The sequence below is a fragment of the Thalassophryne amazonica genome, chromosome 5 (genome assembly GCF_902500255.1).
Source record: "Thalassophryne amazonica chromosome 5, fThaAma1.1, whole genome shotgun sequence".
Lineage (NCBI taxonomy): Eukaryota > Metazoa > Chordata > Actinopteri > Batrachoidiformes > Batrachoididae > Thalassophryne > Thalassophryne amazonica.
Window position 1 is genome coordinate 36,959,495 of NC_047107.1, and position 19,969 is coordinate 36,979,463.

Genomic DNA, 19,969 nt, shown 5'->3' on the forward strand with positions numbered 1-19,969 from the left:
TTGCGACAGGAAAAACACCTCCGTTGGAAACCATAACGGACAAGTTGGAACATGCCCAAGCTGTTAAACAATTTCTCAGTTACTCACTTGTTGAAAGCCATCAAAAGCCGCCTGAATTTTACAAATGGTTTTCAACACGGAGGTGTTTTTCCTGTTGCGGCGCACACAGATTCACCGAGTCGTCACGGAAACGACTCGGCGAATTTGCGCGCACGTCTTTCATTAAAAAATGTCCTTAAACAGTGGAATGTCCGCATAAAGTCCTCATGCCGGCCTCGTCTGAATCTTCTCTGTTCTCTCACGACGTCCTGGGTGAATTAAGCCTTAAATTAGGATGTTTTCAGGTCTAAACAGGCCGACGACGGCGCCTGGAAGCGCTGCAGGACGTCCCGCTCCGTGGGAAGTCCTTACAGCGACAGAAACACCCCATAATCTCTCATCAACCGTTAAACTTTTCACCAAAAACCAGCTTAATTTCTCAAATAGTGTCCACTCGGATATTCCTCACAGGTCCAGAAAAAATTTTGATAAAGCAATGCGCGCCGTCTCGAGCAGCGTGTGAAACAAAGGAATTCAGCCGAGAGGGCGGGACCACATCTCACTCAAGGTCTGCCCACAGGGAAATGACGTCACTGACACGCGTGAAAAAACTCACATATGCGCACGAGGGTTCAAGCATGATTGGTCTAATCGCACGCCATTCAAATCCATATAGTTAAAAAAAATAATAAAAGGGTCAGTTTATTATCTAATAGACCTCGTATAGTGTTTGAAAGATTCCGTCAGAACTACTTCACAGATTCTCAACAAATTTACACCACAGATTGATACTGTATTGGGGCATGGAAGATTCCACTGAATTTTATTGGTGATCCAGATCCAAATTGGTGGATGTCACAAATCTCTGATTGCTCTTGTATTTATAAAATTGAATTCCAAGACATATTCAGTGACTTGGTAATGCTTAATATGGCTTACCTTGGAGCATCACAGAGTCTTCTATCCATCCATGTGATCCTCTGAGATCCCTCCTGGACTGGCACAAGCCAAGTACTTTTTGAAGCATCATGTTGACAAGTTCTGGAGAATGTTCCTTCTATGAGTGATCTGACAATTATCACTGACTTAGAAGTTTGGTGATGATTTACTGAAACACTGCTTTCACCATGTGGATGTTTTTTGAGCCATCAGTTGTTGTGACCACTGAACTCTGTATGTGTATGGTTGCTTCACTGCAACCTTTTTGTCTTTCTGTCTTTGCATATGTGACAATTCGTTGTTGTGCTTTGTTTTCTGTTATTGTGTTATTGGTGTTATCCCTAAAGCAGATGGTCACCTCAGTGAGTCTAGTCTACCTGAGGTTTCTTCCTGTAATCACAAAATGGTGGTGGTGTGGGGGGGGGGGGGGTCTGACCACTGTTACCAATGTGCTTCCTTAGAGGATAGGTAAGGTTAGACCTTACTCATGTAAAATGCCTTGGCGTGACGTGATTTGGCGGCATATAAATAAACTCAAATTAGTGCATCCATCTCTTGGCTTGTCTAAATAAAACTGACAGGAAAATTGGTGATTTGCATTTGCAATAATTGTTGTATTTAGTTTGTATACTGTGTATTTTTTTTAAATGGCTGTAATTGTTAAATGGTCAGTCTGTTATTTTTGTTAATCCCCTTGAATTAAAGCAAAAAGGCTACACTACAACAACATATGACTTCATTTTAACTCCACTGTGATGTTGTATGGAGACCAAATGCAAAAACAACAAAAAAAAAGCGCAGACCTCTGCCAACACTAGTTTACAATTTCACAAATTTTTATCTTGGGAAAAAATTCAAGGTCAAAGCCCTTTTAGAAGTAAATTTTCATAAGCTAAAATATAATATAAAGTATATACAGATATATGTAGATCAAATACGTATATGTAGATCAAAAGGTCTTTTCAATGTTATAAAGAATCAAATATCCACTAAATCCACAATACTGATCAGATCCAGCTCAAACTTTGTCAAACGATAGTGAGTGTCAGTCTGCATCTTACTTTCAAACATGAGAGTGACTGAGGCACTTTTGATTGAGATATAATGCAAAATCTACATCAAATGGGCTTTTCAATATTAAATTCAAATGCCTACAAAATCCACAATCTGGATCAGATCAAAATCAAACTTTGTCAAATGATAGTGAGTGCCAGTCTGCACCTCACTTTCAAATATGAGAGTGATTTGGGGCATGCTTGATTAAGGTATAATGTAAAATATACATTTAATGGTGTTTTCAACGTTAAATTTAAATAGCCACAAAATCTGTAATCTGGATAAGATCTGGATCAAACTTTTTCAATTGATAAAGGATACCATCCTATATAATGCTCTCAAATATGAAAGAATGATCTTTTTCGACAGAGGTATGAATTTCTGAAAATTTGTTCAATGTTAAAGGATAAGGAGTTTTCTAATTTTCCAAGATTTTTCATGACTTTGCCCTTTTACCTTGAAAATTGAGTCACTTCTTGTCTATCAGGATATGAATGTTCAGTAAAAATTTCATAATGATATATAAAAAATTGTGGCTTCCAGCCTGTTCACAAACAGCGAAACAAACAGGGTTGATAACATAACCTCCTCCAACTTCATCCGTGGAGGTAAAAAGCACTTTTCTAACATTAAAGTATTTAAATTGATTAACTACTTTCATTAGTTTAAATACTACAATAATTGTTGATGTCATTATGATATTATAATATTATTTATGCCATCAAATAATGAGTTAATCTCTCAGTAAGCTTTGTAATGGTATTGTGGCACAATAATGGTTGGGCTTGGTTGAGTCCTGATTTTTAGGAAAGTGAATCATTTCTGATTCTTTAAGGTGATTTATTCAAAGTTACTGTATTAGACTTCCAGTAATGTGAGGTTCAACAAGTAGACAACGGACAGATAAATGATTTTCATCAACATAAATTTTCCTGCATTGTTAGAAAAAATTAGATGTAGTTGGGATGGCGATGAGCTGCAGCACACAAAGAAGAATAATGAATGTGGACGGCTGAGGTGGATTTAAATAGCTGTACTCACAGGAGACACATAATGGACATTTTGGGGCTAAATGTGGATGTAGAGCAGTCAGGTGTCCTGCCATCAAATCTCTGCTATCAGGGAGCTACACGTGTTAAAGTTCTGAGAAATGCTTTCAAGAGCCAATTTAGGAGAAAAACTGTCTTCACTAAAAATGGAGATTAATTTAGTTTGTTTTGTTTTTTTGTCAGTCACCTGCCATTTATAATGAATTGTGGAGTTCTCAAATGTTGATATGGAACAGCTGAGCCTGTCGCACACTAAAGACTGATTGATCACATCAATACTCAGAGCCAATCAGCCACATAGTTTAAAGATTTAAAGTCTACATCTGCCCATCATATCATTATATTTAAAATTTATGCCTTACAGTTTTTTGATGGCATGATATTCATCAAAGACTAAATCACGTTACATCAAAGCTGACTTCATTTAAACATTTTCCTGCTGCACAAGTGTGAAGACTTCATCCTCCCCTACAGCCATATAACTACAGACGATGTTACAACAAAATAGTTAAAATGGAAAGTAAAAAGTAATCCAAACCTTGTAACAAGGTACCAATCATAGATATGATCAGTGATGGGCACAGCTAACCAAAAAGTTAGCTTCAATAACAGCTAATCAGCTAACTGAAAAGTTATTTTTTTATAAAGCTAAACTGATAAACCACCCAAAAATGTATCGGAAGCTGCAGCTAACCGATAACCCATAACTTTCAGTATTGCTTCCAGTACTAACAAGCTGATTTTGAGTTTTAACACCACGGCCGCTTCTGGTAGCATCAAAGGCAACCACAGACCCAAACAATGAGTCAGCACTTATGTCTTTGTGCACCCTGCTGACTGCTGGAAGCTCCTGTTTACTACATATCTTACAGCAGTGAAGCAACTGAGAGAAGCTAAGCTCAATTCTACACACACAAAACAAGCCATTATTCTTTAACAAACTACAGCAGTGCTGCAGTGAGGCAGAGCTCTTGGAAAATAAAGCAGTTTTAACTTATAGTTTTGATTTAAAATCATCAAATTAGCCCAGATAGAATAACTCCATTAATGTCAATTATGTCATTTGTACAAAGTTAAAATATAACACATATCTTTTAATTTTAAATAACGCAGTAATTCTGAAGTTTTGTAAGAAACACAGACAGATGTCAAAGGAATTATGGGTACATGAGCCTCCGCTAACACTGATTGGTTGACTCATTCATTCTATGTGAAAAACAACACGTTAATGTGAGATGTGTGTGTGTTTGTGTTTACATATAAATGTGCTTTTGTAAAATATGCCTTTTTTATTTGTAAAAAAAAAAAAAAAAAAAGCCATTTGGTAAAGCCAAAAGGTCAAGTTGTGATAGACAACCGTCTGATATAACCGGGGTCAAAATAAATAGAACACTGCCATGTACTGGCGTCCAGATGCTCATACTGCCATGAACACTACTGGCCAGTAAATGTCAGTAGAGACCGTGAAAACGTGCCAAAACAAAATTCCAGATAATCCGTGTCTGCTATGTTTAAGCTGCGTGGAATTTAATAAGCACAAACTGAATTTCAGACATCTTGTATATATTACTCTGGAACAAAGACGACAGTGTTTGACATAAGCAGGACTCTAAAGAGCAAAAAGAAGCGATTGCAACTCACAATGATTCCAATTGAAAATAATCGAGAAGCAACCTGGGCTTCCTCTGGCATTTTTACATAAAACAAACACAATAACAACGTCTATAAATCCAGGGAATATATTCACAAGAGTTTTAGGCACAATATACAAAGAGTTTAATGCTGTTGTCTGTGTGGAGCCTGATCAGAGTATCTCAAATGCATTTCTTCTGTCATGAATGTACTATGACCCATAATGCACCTGGACACAGCATGTCCACAGTAAAACCTTCAAAATTAGTGCATTACTTTAAAAGTAAAACATATATCTAATATTCTCAATTTATAAAACTTAAGATGTGACATTAATTTAAATAACTTGTCCGAAATTAGTTTGGTTAAAATTTTCACCATAAGTTAAAACTATATGCCTCTGGATGACTTGGGTGATATTGCCAACACATCAGTATGGGGTCAAAAGAATTTATTTATTTATTTTTTTTGTGGTCAAAAAAATCAGTCAAATTAAGCAAAGGTCTCATTTGCTTGTAGAGAATAGAGCAGTTTCTCCTGGAACCAGCTTTCCTCTGTTTGCAAAGGATAGAACTGTACATCTTCTACAAAATATTTAAGGTAAAGGCTATACGCCCAACCATTGGACAGATAAGTCATACATTGAACATTACACGCCCAGCCATTGGGCAGATAAATATAATGTCTTATCTTATTTGCCCAACCGTGATCGTGTATTTGACATGTTTTGTGCATCTAAACTACGTTTTTTACACCACTTTTTTCGTCTTTAATTACTGCAAAAACAGCGCCGTGGATCAAAACAGACAAACTTCATAAGCATTTTGAATGGAAGCCTGTTAACGATGACGAAACAGTTTTTGAACAAAATGCTGCTTGTTGGCGGTAAGATGGCGGTGTTAGTTTGACATAGTTCCCTGGGTGTGATGAGCCAAACAGAACCGCTTTAGATCACAGCCCCTCCACGGGGTGCGAACCCTCCCGCAGCCAGTGAAAAAAATATCCACCTTTTTCCCTCCCGCGTTGAAACCGGAAGTGAGCTTACAAGCACGCTCATTGGTCGGTTGTGGTTGGGCGTATATGCTCGCATATTTACTTTATTGATCCAAAGGTTGGGTGTATAGCCACTCCAAATATTTAACAGGTAGCTACTCAAATCTTTGATTTCAGACTTTGTAAATGTTAGTAACTGTTAAGCTGTTAGCAGTCTAAATTTTATCGGACCAAAATTTATCGGAAGATAATTAATCCGCTGATGGTTTTCAAAGTTATCTGAAAAGCTAATCCGATAATGAAAACATTAGCTTTGATAATCAGCGGTTAGCAGAACTGTGCCCACCACTGGATATGATGCAAAGAAAAAAAATTAAACTACTGATACCTTGAACAACATTGACGAGCCCCTTTCATACTGGTGTATTTGTAGAGCTGCGTATTGTGGTGTACCACCTATGCTGAAATGAGCTGCTCTATGCCCACTTTTAGCAGCTCTAGACACAATTACTGTGGTAAGGCTTCACTAACGTTATGTGGTCATACTGCAGCACATTGTTTTTGTGTCACTGGTGTCTCATGGTACTGTTCAAATAAAACTAGCCCAGTGTTCTCAAGCTGATTCCTGGAAGGACTAACAAGTTTTCATTCTGACTGATTCACTGATGAACCCATCCCCTGGCGTTAATCAGTGAAATCACCTGGTGCAGTGTGTGACTGCTATGAAAACATTGATTTCAGCCCTTTCTAGAACAAAGGTTGAGAACAGTAGATTAGTCTGATATATAACTACCGGTACTGATTTTAAGGATGCACCAATCCACATTTTTTCACTTCCGATCCCATTCCTGAAACGTGAATTTGTATATCTGCCAATACCAATATTATTCTGATACCAGAGCTCTGTTTGTTTTAATATTATTATTATCATTGTTGATTTTATTTGAGGATATTTTGTATCCCAGTTATACAGCTTCATGATGAAGTGGTATAGAGAAAGATTTTCGTAAAAAGAAGACTTGAAAGATCAGCTACAATTTGCCAGAAGGTACATTTAAGATACAAGCCTAGATTTGATGTTTTGGTGAAAGAATTAAGTACATTTATTTATTGTTGGGTCAGTGGCTGCAGTGTTGTCTCTTGAACACTAGATGGCACACCTGCTCCAACTACATGAAACGTTTTCAGGACAGTCACTGAAGCCCTTTTCCTCATTTTTGAAATGCAACAAAAGTTACCAAAAAAATAAATAAATAAATAAGTACTTAATTTACTCATATTTGAAGTCAGTCTGAGGAAATCATTGTATCCTGGCTGATTTTGTCTTTCTGCTCTAGTTAAAAAAAATCCTTGCATTGTTTAATGTGGCGCTTTGATTCAGGTTGCAGTGGAGCGCCCGCCTCTTGGTTCAAAAGCATTGCAAACATTTCACGTTGCTGTCTTGGCTTTGCGGTGTTCAGATGACATGTCAGTGATAGAACTCCTCAGTGCTCGCCTATTAGCTGTCTGCTAAATGCAGAAGAGACTCTCCTCCCCGCACTCTGCAGCAAAGCATCACTTGTGGTCACAGACATTTCACAGAGTTTTCCTGTATCGGAAAACTCTGCAGGTTTTATCGGAAATTTCCGATCCATGAATTATATTGGTATCAGAAGCCAGTATCGATATTGGATCGGATCGGCCCCATCCTTAACTGATTTGAAATTATATTAAATATCTCAATTTATATATACAGTGCTGCATTGTTGTCTCACAGCAAAAGGGATGTGGGGTCACTTCCCCCCTTGTGGCCTTTCTGTATGGCATTTGCAAGTTCTTCCCGTGTTTGCATGGGTTCCCTCCAGGTGCTCCGGCTTCATCCCACATCCAAAAGACATGCATGTTAGGTGAATTGATAACTTTATCTTGACCGTAGGTGTGCATGTGGGTGTGAATGTGTTTGTTTGTCTATATGTGGCCCCGGGACAGACTGCCATCCTGTCCAGGGTGTACCCTGACTCACACCCTCTTCCTACCGGGATAGGCTCCAGCCCCAGGATTCAGGCATTATAGGAAGGAACTACAGAGACCAGACTCATTGGGATGGCCATCTGCTATGGCCATACTAACAAGACACAACAAAAACACAGAAGCATCAGAACATGTTGTGTTAGAACTGTCACAGCTAAGCAACCACAACATTTTAGTTTTACTAAAACTGTCCTTTTTGCTTTTTCATTTTTCCCCCTTCTAATTTTAGTTTTAAAAAACACTTTAGTTTGATGACTCATATTATTATTATTTTAAAGCATAAAATAGGATTTTAAAAAGGAATAGTTTGCACCATCTGTTTTGCTTAGCTAACATATTACGAGGCAACATATGTCCTAAATTCCAATGGACATCAACCTTGTTTGACCATTACATTTGAGACCAAGCATTCAGCATGGTGAAAACTATTCCATTTGTTAATACTATAAGCTCAACCTATAATTTGAATTGCTTTTTACCACAATTTACAACTTCAGCTTTTACCCGTGTACAAACTGAAACTGTCCTTTGTCACCATTTTTGCTGTTTTTACCACATAACTCAATAACATTCAGTTATAAAGAGGTCACACTGTACCTTTTAGGCATCTTTATGATCAGATAAATAATGTGGTTTACATTTCAAAAGGATTGGAGCATTTTTAAATTTTGACCCCCTGCGTAGTCCTTCTCAGACCCTGGCTGCAATTGCCACCCTGTGATGGCCATCCTACATTTTTGTGTAGGCCATGGTTTACTTAGGCTATATTGTAAGTTCAGTTTATTCCTATTAAGTGGTAAAAACTCAATCAAAATTGGCTTCTAGCCCATAGACTAAGATGCTGAGTGACATTATCCACGTTGACAGTGTAATTTGGCATCTGTATTATAGCATGCAGGGAGCAGACATTTTATCTTGAGCATCAATGTTTGCCAAACTTTTGTGGTTGTCACTAAAGCAAACCATAAGTAGCTAGATACCTGGAAAATTCAAGAATGCACACATTAAGACATAACCAGAGTGTATGTCCACACTAAAGTCCCTCATATGTTGTATTTGGATCTAGATGGCATATGTGGGCTATCTGATGTTGTTCAACTACATTGTTCTGGTGAAGATGGACCTGTGGCCTTCTCCTCAAGAGTGGATCGTGATTGCTTACATCTTCACCAATGGCATTGAGAAGATGAGAGAGGTACAGTGCAGTTTAGCGACTGTAATGCAGACATGTTCTTTTTTCCCAGAATAAATATGGCTAATCTATATATCTGTGAACATGCAAATCTGAAGACAAAATAATCAGTAATTCATCACTGCTCTTTCAACTGAAGATGGTCACCAGGAGATTGTTATGACCATATCAGCAAACAACCTGTAAAATAAAGGGCACACTGTGATGGGATCGATGACAGCGAAAGCAAAAGAGACAGGAGGAAGCACAAAGGGATCCTGGTAGAAAACAAAGCCAGGGTAAAGGAATGAAAAGCAAAAGGAAAATACTTGTATTTGACTTTAGTGGGTTCCTCAGTCTGACTCTGTTGTTCTGTAAGTGTATAAAATGCATTAATCATTGTGCCACATCATCTCAGCAACACACCAGTGGTTCTTCACACCACTGCTTCGTGTTCTGCTGAGCTCATACTGCCCTCTTCTGGGGCATACTGTTTCATGCATGGAGTGGTTTGGTTTCCAAAATCAAAACATTCTTCATGGAAAATATCCATGGTTCTTACTCTTTGTGGATTTTTTTTTTTTTGCTCCTATGAGTGTAAAATTAAAGAATGAAGTATATTAATTTCATCATATAATAAATGTATTTGAATAGCACTTTACAAAATACAAAGTGCTTCACAACAATAAACAACTTAAAAACAGCAGAATACAAAGTACACATGATCCACAGTACAAAGTTAAGACAAAGTTACAAATTACAGACCCTCAATGAGTATATGGAGTGAAGAACACGAGTCTTCAGTCTGGATGTAAACATCTCCCCTGAACTGGACTGGCTTATCTCCATCGGTAGACTATTCTATAGCAAAGTGCACAAACAGAAAATGAACAGAAACTACCCACTGTTTTCATATGAAACTTGCGCACACAACAAAAAACATCTTGTGATTGCACCGCTTGAGTCGGTACGTATGATTCAACCAGCTCAACCAGCTTGTTCCCCCAGTCATATAAAGCTGTAAGTCATATGCATATCGATGAAAAGTAATCCCATAGCTACGTATGCGTTTTCCTCGAGGTGTGAAATACAAAGAGAATAATAGGCCAAGAACTGACCCTTGAGGAACTCCATGCCTCACAGAGAATTTTTTTTTTAAGTGATAAGATTTTGCCTCATGTTCTGTTCTGATTGTTGATTGATATTTAGTGATTCATCTCAGAAAAATCATTGTGACAGCATTATAACAGAGCTACATAAGCAATGATTTCTAGCTAAAGTTCATGAAAATGGCTGATGCTTTGTAATACAAGATATTTGGCTTCATATCTTCAGTTGTTTGTAGGAACGCTAATGATTTCCTCATTTTTCCTCAACCTTTCTGTGTTTATTTTCCTCTCATGTCTTCTTTCTCCCCAAACCTCTGTTAGATCCTGATGTCAGAACCAGGGAAGTTGTTGCAGAAGGTGAAGGTTTGGCTGCAGGAGTATTGGAACATCACAGACCTTATGGCAATACTCATATTCTCCGTTGGCATGGTTCTGCGTCTCCAGGAGCCGCCACTCATGAGCTACGGCCGGGTCATCTATTGTGTCAACATTATATATTGGTACATCCGGCTGCTTGACATCTTCGGAGTCAATAAGTATCTGGGTCCCTACGTGATGATGATTGGAAAAATGGTGAGAAGTTGTCAGTTGGTCTTCCTACCTTCTCTAGCGACTCGAGTTTTCTTTTCATTACATCTTACGGATGACCCAGTCCTATCTCAAAGATTGATATCAGCACTGATCAATGCATTTTTTGATCAATCAGCATCAATTTATTCAGCAAGAGTCTCACTCAGATTTGTTTCTTAAGCGACACATCAACAGAGCTGATACCCACCCCTGTATTTAACGATTTCTAGCTCACCAGCAGTGTTGTTGCACATTTGAGAAACTTTTTAAAAGCATCATCATAAAAAGCATAAAAAGCACTATATATATTTACTGTTCACATTGATACACTATGCTTCTAATACACACTAGGCAGGGTTCTAGCTAGTGCAAACTTACGTTACGGCCCATTACGCTATAATTTTGGACCGTTACGCTTATTTTCAATACAGCGTAACGGGCCTGTAATCAACCGTTTCTGCAGCGCGACTCCAGTTTGAAGCATGAATCAATGAAGCAATGCTTTGATTCAATGGCTCGTGGCTCTTTGATTCGCTGTTCTTCAGAAGCAGTAAGTCTGCTGTTTATCCCCTCTCAAAGCCATTAAAATATGAGTCACTTTTGTATGGATTAAAGTCAATAACTGGGACTCTTGTCTTGTTGCAGTCAACAAAGGAGAGTCATTCTCCATTCCGTTGGCACAGCTCCAAATGCTGCATGGCTCTCTGCTGAGACAGAGTCCGCTCGGAATTAATAACTTCAAAACGAATTGCCATTTTAAATAAAATGACACCTCTTTACAAATGTTGCAATACAGACAATAAACTACAACCGACTAAATCAAGAGCTCAGCTCATAGGTATGGAAAGACATTCATGCCAATAATAATGTCTGAAAGGAAACGCTTTTGACAAAAACAGATTTTATTTCTGTTTATGTCCAGAGATCAAGGATCCACCATGTAGAGTTTATTATGTCCAGAGTTTAAGGATCCAGTAACCAATTTCATATTTATTTACTTTAAGACTCAATAAAATGTTGTTCAGTTTCAATTTAATCAGCTTATAAAGCGCCAAATTACAACAAAGGCCGCCTCAAGGTGCCTTACACAGAACAGTTCAACATAAAAAAATAAAATAAATAAATACAAATTCAAAAATTCAAATACCTAATTAAAAACAGAAGTAAAATAATAAAACATAACAAAATAAAAGAAAGAGAATAAAAATAGGTTTTAAGTCTTGACTTAAAAATGTCCATGGACTCCGACTGCCTCACTGAGGACGCTCTTATCATGTCCACATCTACTGCTCCAGCGTTTCCAGCCTGACATGCGTGTCTTGTGGACACGCGTGCTGCAGGACAGACATCTTGTGGAATAGTGCTCACATGTGTGACATGACATTCAGATTGCCCACTGCGTGTTATGATGTAACGGTCCGTATCACCTGTGGCAGTCTGTCAATGTGTGCGCTGTGTGTTCGCTTGCTGAAGCCCATCGCAAAAGCGATATATGTTTTTATGTATGTCCACTTGAGGACAGTAAGCAGACACATGCGCGTAACAATGTACAGTTGTAAGTTCCGTCCTGTGCTCTCCAGCTGGGATGTCCAGAACCAGAGATTTCAACAGCTGTGGCTCTCGGCGGCCACACCCCCTGTCCATCCAGCGCATACACACCAACCTGTCACTTTGTGTCTGTGTTATGTGAGCTGTTAGTGAGTCTCTGGTCAGCAGCTGACAGGCACCTCACTGTGCTGTGTGCGCTCCGACCTGCCTGTCCAGGCCCCATGTGATCATTTCGGTTCTGTGCAGCATACATATAAGCATTTTATGGAAGTATGCCCCCCTGGCACGCCACATGTGTTGGGGGGAGCAGTGGGAGACACGAACCACACCTACGCCACATGTGTTTGGGGGAGGGAGGGGGGGTGGCGCGACACGCACACATGCATGCAAATGAGTGTGGCTTTCTGGAAAGCCACACTCATGGCAAATTTCACATCCAGCTCAAACGTAATCGTCTGCTGACTGTTTTCATGCTAACAGCATGAATGGCCACATATTTTCAAAGTGACAGCGCACACTCTGTCTTACAGCTGCTGGTGTGTGCAAATAGTTGTAGCAACACCTGGACGAGGCGTTGGAGGCAGCTCCGATTTTTCATGATTGGTCTGCAATTCCTCCGTGTGCTTGTCGACTTAAATTGTGTTATATATGAAGGGGCCCTAATACATACTTTGGACTGATTGTTATGTAAAGTACTGGCACATGACTATATAGTGCATGTTAATTCAGTCAGATCTTGATGAGAGACAAAAAAAAAAAAAATAGATCAGTACATCCCTAGATCTGTCCTTGCTGCGTCCTTAAGACATTTTCCTATGATTGTATCTTTACAACTTCAATTTATTTGTGGCATGCAGGTTCTGCTCTAATAGAACAGAACCTCATTGTTTGATCTCAGAGTGTGCAAGATCAGAGCCTGTGATGTGTACATAACAACGTGAATACAAAATTACAGAGCAAATCAAATGCCCAAATCCTACCTGGTGCAAGACTGCCTTTGACATGGATTGGCCATAAATTCTCTTTGATATGAAAATGACCAATTACAGAGTAAAAGAGAGAGGAGGGGAGATTGTGACTTGCATCTAATGATGTATTCAGTTTGTTTGATCTGATGCTGCCGTTTAAAAGCATATCAGTTTACCACCATTTAGTTTTGGTCAGTGGGTGTCTTTGATCCCCTACCAACCAGCAAGAATTCTGGCTCACATAGACCTGGTAATTTTTCTTTAAGAAGCCCTCTTATTCTGCACTCTTTACATGTATTAATTGCACCTGTTTGGACTTGTTACCTGTATAAAAGACACCTGTTCACACACTCAGTCAATCACACTCCAACCTGTCCACCATAGCCAAGACCAAAGAGCTGTCTAAGGACACCAGGGACAAAACTGTAGACCTGCACAAGGCTGGGATGGACTACAGGACAACAGGCAAGCAGCTTGGTGAGATGACAACAACTGTTATGATTATTTATTAGAAAGTGGAAGAAACACAAGATGACTGTCAATCTCCCTCGGTCTGGGATTCCATGCAAGATCTCACTTTGTGGGGTAAGGATGATTCTGACAAAGCTCAGAACTACACAGGAGGACCTGGTCAATGACCTGAAGAGAGGTGGGAACACAGTCACAAAAATTACATTAGTAACACATGATGCTGTCATGGTTTAAAGTCCTGCAGGGCAGCAAGGTCCCCCTGCTCAAGACAGCACATGTCCAGGCCCGTTTGAAGTTCACCATTGACCATCTGGATGATCCAGAGGAGGCATGGGAGAAGGTCATGTGGTCAGATGAGACCAGAATAGAGCTTTTTGGAATCAACTCCACTTACCATGTTTAGAAGATGAGAACAACCCCAAGAAAACCATCCCAACCGTGAAGCATGGGGGTGGAAACATCATACTCTGGGGGTGCGCTTCTGCAAACGGGACAGGATGACTGCACCGTATTGAAGGGAGGATGGATGGGGTCATGTATTGCGAGATTTTGGCAAACAACCTCCTTCCCTCAGTAAGAGCATTGAAGATGGGTCATGGCTGGGTCTTCCAGCATAACAATGACCCCAAACACACAGCAAGGGCAACTAAGGAGGGGCTCCGTAAGAAGCATTTCAAGGCCCTGGAGTGGCCTGGCCAGTCTCCAGACCTGAACTCAATAGAAAATCTTTGGAGGGAGCTGAAACTCCAAACTTGAAAGATTTGGAGAAGATCTGTATGGAGGAGTGGACCAAAATCCCTGCTCCAATGTGTGCATACCTGGTGAAAAACTGTAATTGCAAACAAAGGCTACTGTACCAAATATTAACATTGATTTTCACAGGTGTTCAAATACTTATTTGCAGCAGTAACATACAAATAAATTATTAAAAAAATCATACATTGTGATTTCGAGTTTTTTTTTTTTTTTTAGATTATGTCTCTCACAGTGGACAATGCACCTAAGATGAAAATTTCAGACCCCGCCATGATTTCTAAGTGGGAAAACTTGCAAAATCGCGGGGTGTTCAAATACTTTTTTTCCTCACTGTACATAGTCATCTGTTTAAGAAAAGACAGGTTTGATGAAAAATCCATGAGAATAATCATTTGAGCATCCCTCCACCGTGGCCCAACTGTTGACCACATCTGAAACACTAACTGAATCAAATTGAAATTGCAGTGAACAGACACCATACCTTCCAGTTTGTAAAAGGTGCTATGCATGAAATTCTTAAACATTAATAAATCAGCCAATTGTGAAGATACAGTGGCACAATGTCATTTACAGAAAATTAAGCAATGCTCCCTCTGTGTGTGTTGTAATCCAAGCTTTTCTGTTCATTGTTTACATTGCAGGACTGGCCATGCACATTTAGTGCATGTGGGTGCCCCTCCCTATCTTTATAAAGAGACAGTAGCAAACACCCACATAGCTCTATGCATTAAAGATGGCAGACAGTAGGGACTTTCCAGAAATTCCTCCTGACAAGAAATCATGGTCATAGGCTAAAAAGCCTTCTTACCAAGAATGGGGTCAGGCTAGAGTCAACAAAGGTCCATGTTTTCCCACACAGAGAAGTCTTTGAGTTGTAAAGGGACTCCTAATGAGGTTTTCCAAATGAGGTTTTCTTCTCCTTGATGTGGAGGTGGGATGGTTGGAGGAGGGTTGTTGAAAAATGGCTGAGGAGGTACTGAGATGTTGATGTCACTGCAACATGTAGCAGCAATAAATAATTTATAGCGCCTTTGATGTAGTATGCAAATTAGTTTTAAGCTACTGGTAAAAACTAAAAATCTGACCATTTCAGAGGCGATCTTTTACTCTTCAATTTACATCCTAATTCAGAATATCATCAAAATGTAATAATTTCTTCTTCTTATAACAACCAGTGTCCCCACTAAATTTCAGGAAAAAGATTATTTATTCATTTCCAAATAACACTTCAAAGAGACAAACAGAAGGTGGCAAAAACTTAGTACGAACAGAAAATACAAGAAAGCTGCAGCTTTTTTAATACACTGAAGATCTCATTTTAAGTATTGAGTTTAAAACTTGATTCCTTCCTGAAAGAAGCAAAAGTCTGACCAACTCATACTATGAGGACTAATAATTACAAAATGCTATTCATCAAACATGTTGAACTGCTTCTTCAGGTATTCTCTCTTTCATCAGTCATATTTCTTCTTTGCTGCCTAATTGTATTTGATCCTCTTTTGTTAAAGATAACATCCCTCTTTCCTACAAATTTTGTAGCCTCATTATCTTCTCTGCCTCTTTTACCTCCATCAGATGATCGACATGATGTATTTTGTCATCATCATGTTGGTGGTGCTGATGAGTTTTGGGGTAGCACGGCAGGCCATCCTCAACCCCAATGAAGACCCATCCTGGATGCTAGCCAGGAACATCTTCTTTATGCCTTACTGGATGATTTATGGAGAGGTTTTTGCCGACCAGATTGACCGTAAGTTTGGGCCTGTGGTATTGATTAAACTTTGTTGTTATTGTTGTTGTGTTTTTAATTAACAGGGGAATTCTCTTTATTTCTACGCAGTACAGGATTACAGTACATGTAATATTCATTCCACTCAGAAAAAAAAAAAAACCCAAAAGATTTAATAAATATTAAAATCGTGGCCCTACAAGAAACACTGACTTTACAGTTTTTAAATGCCATTAATCATATAATATGTGCAGACAAAGATTATTATAAGAAACACGGTCACACTAGTGTTTTAGTAGCAAAATTTAATTTCAATATAATTGAGACAGATCCATTGATTGATTCATAGTTCATTTTAGTCTACTGAGTAAAAATATTTGCTTGGGTAAACAACATCGATATTTATACCTATGACAATCAAAGGTATAGTCGGGTACTAATATAAAAATCACCTTGTCCCCCCATGTGTCTGTCTATCTGCCTGTCCATGGGTCTTAAAAAATAAATTCTAGTCTGATCTCTTTAAGAGCACATAATTTGATGAATTTGATAATCTAACTCCTCCTAAAGTGGTATTTGAAGTTCAGTGAAATGTCCTATAAAGTTGTGCATGTATAAAAATTATTATAGTGTGATTTCGCCAAGGTGTGATATTTGGACTTTTGTTGTTTTTGATACATCATATTTGTCAATGACCTGTATTGCCAGACCTGTGGAGCTTTTCAATACAGAAGTTGAGTACTTTGCTAATTTAAGTGTTTCCGCACAAAAGATTTACAGACGTGGTACATACAAAAGTAAGCTTGCAAAAGTATTCAGCCCCTTGATATTTCACGCATTTTAATTTGTTTGTGGCATTTCAAATACAAAAAGTAAATCAGGCTTCTCAATATAAAATTTCTAAAATTATGTGCCTTAGACTCAAACTGAAAGTAAATCTCTACAATTTGATATAAATTAATTAAAAATATAAAAGCCAAGATGATGGGTTGCATAAGTAATCAGCCCCTTTGGTATAATACTTGTAAATAATCAATTTTATTGCTAGTTTTTTCAGAGGATGGATACACATGAACATTTCCAAGTCACTGAATATGTCTTGGACTTTATTTACATCAATTATGAAGAAATACAAACAGTATGGCACTCTATGATAAATCTGTGTGGAGTAGACAGTTCTTAAAAACTGAGCGACTGTGCAAGGAGGAGAAGAATGAGGAAAGCCACCAAGACACCCAGACAACCCAGAAGAAGTTACAGGTTTCTGTGGCTGTGATTGGAGAAATTGTGCATAGTGCATGTTTTGCATTTTGTATCCCCAGTTATACAGCTTCATGATGAAGTGGTACAGAGGAAGATTTTCTTTCACCAAAATTTTAAATCTAGACTTGCATCTCAGATGTACTTTCTAGCAAATTGTAGCTGAGCTTTCAGGTCTTCTTTTTAATAAAACCCTCCTCTGTGCCACTTCATCATTTAAATGCATCAAATTAAAATGCATGACTGGTAAATGGACTGCATTTATAAAGCACTTTTCCATCTGCATCAGATGCTCAAAGCACTTTACAATAATGCCTCAGATTCACCCCGATGTCAGGGTGCTGCCACACAAGGTTCTCACTACACCCCGGGAGCAACTAGGAGATTAAGGACCTTGCCCAAGGGCCCTTAGTGATTTTCCGGTCAAGCTGGGATTTGAACAAAGGATCCTCTGGTCTCAAGCCCAACAGCTTAACCACTGGACCAGCCCCTTGGTGAAATAACAAGAGGCTGAATACTTTTGCAAGCCACTGTATAACACCTGCAAGCAACTAGTATGACAGGGGTAACATTTAATTTCACCTAGTTTACATTAGGTTTATTATTGATGGACTTTGGCACAGCGATTCATTTTAAAGGCCAATCACAAGCCTCTTGATAGTGCTGATCTTGGGGAGCATCTGAAATACCACAAGCTATCATATTATATTGTCATGTGACATTTTAGAAACTTCGTCTCTCTGAAAATATAAACTGTTTCAGCCACACTAAGGGCCCCTTCACACATAGCATAATTAACAACGATTCAGGGTGAATGACATTGAAACAGCCCAAATGAGCGAACCCTGAAAACATTGACCCGACATCGGGAGGGACACACGGCCAGGCAGGCGTGAATGATCCCGCTGCGACTGTTTCGTGCATGCATGCATGCGCATCTGAATGTCATGTCACCCATGTGAGCTATGTTACACTTCCTGCGGTGTCTGTCCTGTGGTGACACGCGTGACATTCAGATTGCCTGCTGCATGTTCACATGATCTGATGGTCCATTTCACATGGAACAGCCTGCCGAGGTGCAACGTGTGAGGCCGCTGCAGCTTGGCGCAAAGGTGAAAGATGTTTTATGTATTTCCACATGAGGACAGCAGGCACAGACACGCACCTCACACAGGACAGTTGTGTCATGTTTCCCAGTTGTGATGTCCAGGACCAGAGATCTCAACAGCTGCTGCTGTTTGGGGCCATGCCCCCCTGTCGTTCAGCGTCCAGACCAAAGTGTCACTCTCTGTTTCTGTGTTATGTGGTCATTCATTTTAGTTATTTGTTATGAAATTGTGTATGTAGCCATTCTAGTAATTATTTATATACCTGTTCTGGCGATGGTCTCTGTGTTTGTAATGTTACACGTCGTGTGCACTGAGCCGTCATTTCCAGCTGTCAGTGTGGTGATCAGCTGAGAGGCGCCTTGCTGTTCTGTGTGCGCTCAGACGTGGCTGGCCGGCCCCCATGTGATCATGTCTGTACATACATGTCAGCATTTCATGCATACGTGCATGCGCACACATGCAAGACACACGCACGCCACGTGTTGAGGGGGGAGCCGACACTCTGGCCCGCCACATGTGTGTTGCTTGTCGACGCCACACAACACGAAAGTGGTTGCCTACTGTCTGTTTTCGTGCTGATAGCGTGAATAGCACCACATTTCCTAAGTGCTCCGTGAGTTGTATTGGATATTTGTGTGTGGCACCTGGAATTTGGCTGACACCTGCCGAGAGAGGGATCGAATGAGCACTCGCAGGGCACTCTCTGTCTTTCCGCAGCTGGTGTGTGCGAATGGTTGTAGCAACAGGTGTACGAGGCGTTAGAGGTGGATCTGATTTTTCACGAATGACATGCAATTCCTCTTTCGTGCACTAGTCAGCTTCAATTGTGTTATGTGTGAAGGGCCCCTAAGATGAGCTAGAATGTCTAACACAGGCAGACAAAAAACTGGGAAGGGTTTGAGGTGCACGAGCTCATACTGATATGTTAAAAACATCCATACGAAACTCAAATGAATATCAGGACATCCTTCTGAAAAACAGATGTACAACCCCAATTCCAATGAAGTTGGGATGTTGTGTAAAATGTAAATAAAAACAGAATACAATAATTTGCAAATCCTCTTCAACCTATATTCAGTTGAATACACCACAAACACAAGATATTTAATGTTCAAACTAATAAACTTTATTGTTTTTGTGCAAATATTTGCTCATCTTGAAATGGACACCTGCAACACTTTTCCAAAAAGTTACCACTGTGTTACATTACATTTCCTTCTAACAACACTTAATTAGCGTTTGGGAACTGAGGACACTAATTGTTGAAGCTTTGTAAGTGGAATTCTTTCCCATTCTTGCTTGATGTACGACTTCAGTTGTTCAACAGTCCGGGGTCTCCGTTGTCATATTTTGTGCTTCATAATGCGCCACACATTTTCAGTGGGCGACAGGTCTGGACTGCAGGCAGGCCAGTCTAGTACCCGCACCCTTTTACTATGAAGCCATGCTGTTGTAACACGTGCAGAATGTGGCTTGGCATTGTCTTGCTGAAATAAGCAGGGATGGCCCTGAAAAAGATGTTGCTTGGATGGCAGCATGTGTTGCTCCAAAACCTGGATG

General features: G+C 39.5%; 1 protein-coding gene across 6 annotated transcripts in view; it reads left to right on the forward strand.

The window, feature by feature from the left end:
- Nucleotides 1-19,969, forward strand: part of trpm3 (transient receptor potential cation channel, subfamily M, member 3) — a 746,932-nt gene that overhangs the window by 713,189 nt on the left and 13,774 nt on the right. For all 6 annotated transcript variants that reach the window (XM_034170010.1, XM_034170014.1, XM_034170008.1 and 3 more), the window contains exons 19-21: nucleotides 8,785-8,913; nucleotides 10,320-10,571; nucleotides 15,887-16,061. In XM_034170010.1, the coding sequence (XP_034025901.1) occupies nucleotides 8,785-8,913; nucleotides 10,320-10,571; nucleotides 15,887-16,061 (556 nt within the window). The remainder of the gene's footprint in view (nucleotides 1-8,784; nucleotides 8,914-10,319; nucleotides 10,572-15,886; nucleotides 16,062-19,969) is intronic.